Source organism: Rhincodon typus, unplaced genomic scaffold, assembly GCF_021869965.1.
Source record: "Rhincodon typus isolate 14 unplaced genomic scaffold, sRhiTyp1.1 hic_rhity00005541, whole genome shotgun sequence".
NCBI lineage: Eukaryota > Metazoa > Chordata > Chondrichthyes > Orectolobiformes > Rhincodontidae > Rhincodon > Rhincodon typus.
Window position 1 is genome coordinate 896 of NW_025971179.1, and position 648 is coordinate 1,543.

Below are 648 nucleotides of genomic sequence, written 5' to 3' on the forward strand. Positions count from 1 at the left end.
CTGACTGGATAACATTCGGATGGGGGATTCTCTCTCTGATTGGGCACCATCTAGAAAGGGGACTCGCCCCCTACGTCACGCGTGCTCGCGCTCGTACCTTTACGCGTGCGCACCTCCTGGGGCGGTCGTGTTGCTCCGTCACTTCCTGGAAACGCCCGGCCCTCCGCCCAGCCCCCTCCCCGTTGCCGGGTGTCTCTATCGACAGGAAGCAGCAGCAGCCAGCATCAGCCGCCTCTTCGGCCTCCTGTCGCTACCGTTATTATTAATAATATTAGAAATAATTGTCGCCGGTGTCCGGTATCCCGATGGCTGGCACGTGCCTTGAGGCGGTAAAGCGGAAGATTAAAGTGCTGCAGCAGCAGGCCGACGACGCCGAGGAACGAAACGAGCGCCTGCAGCGGGAGCTCGACATCGAGCGAAAGACCCGGGAGAATGTGAGTGAGTTACCAGTAGGAAGGTAGAGAGAGGGGCCGTGGGTTTCCCGTCAGCTTCACTCGATCCCCGTTCTCCCTGAAGACGGCGGCGTAGGAACCGCCTGCGCATGTTCGGCAGCCGGGCGGACCGTGTCTGCGCCTGCGTGCTCCTCCCTTTGGGGTCTTGATGGTATGCAATGCAACATTTCCCATCTCTGGAGGCAATGCGTTGGTA

The 648-nt window shown here is 59.9% G+C and overlaps 1 protein-coding gene across 1 annotated transcript in view; it reads left to right on the forward strand.

Moving 5' to 3' along the window:
- Positions 1-152: 152 nt before the first annotated feature.
- Positions 153-648, forward strand: part of LOC109924724 (tropomyosin alpha-3 chain-like) — an 8,524-nt gene continuing 8,028 nt past the window's right edge. The window contains exon 1 of the mRNA XM_020524718.2: positions 153-434. Coding sequence (XP_020380307.2) covers positions 306-434 — 129 coding nt within the window. The 5' untranslated portion in view covers positions 153-305. The remainder of the gene's footprint in view (positions 435-648) is intronic.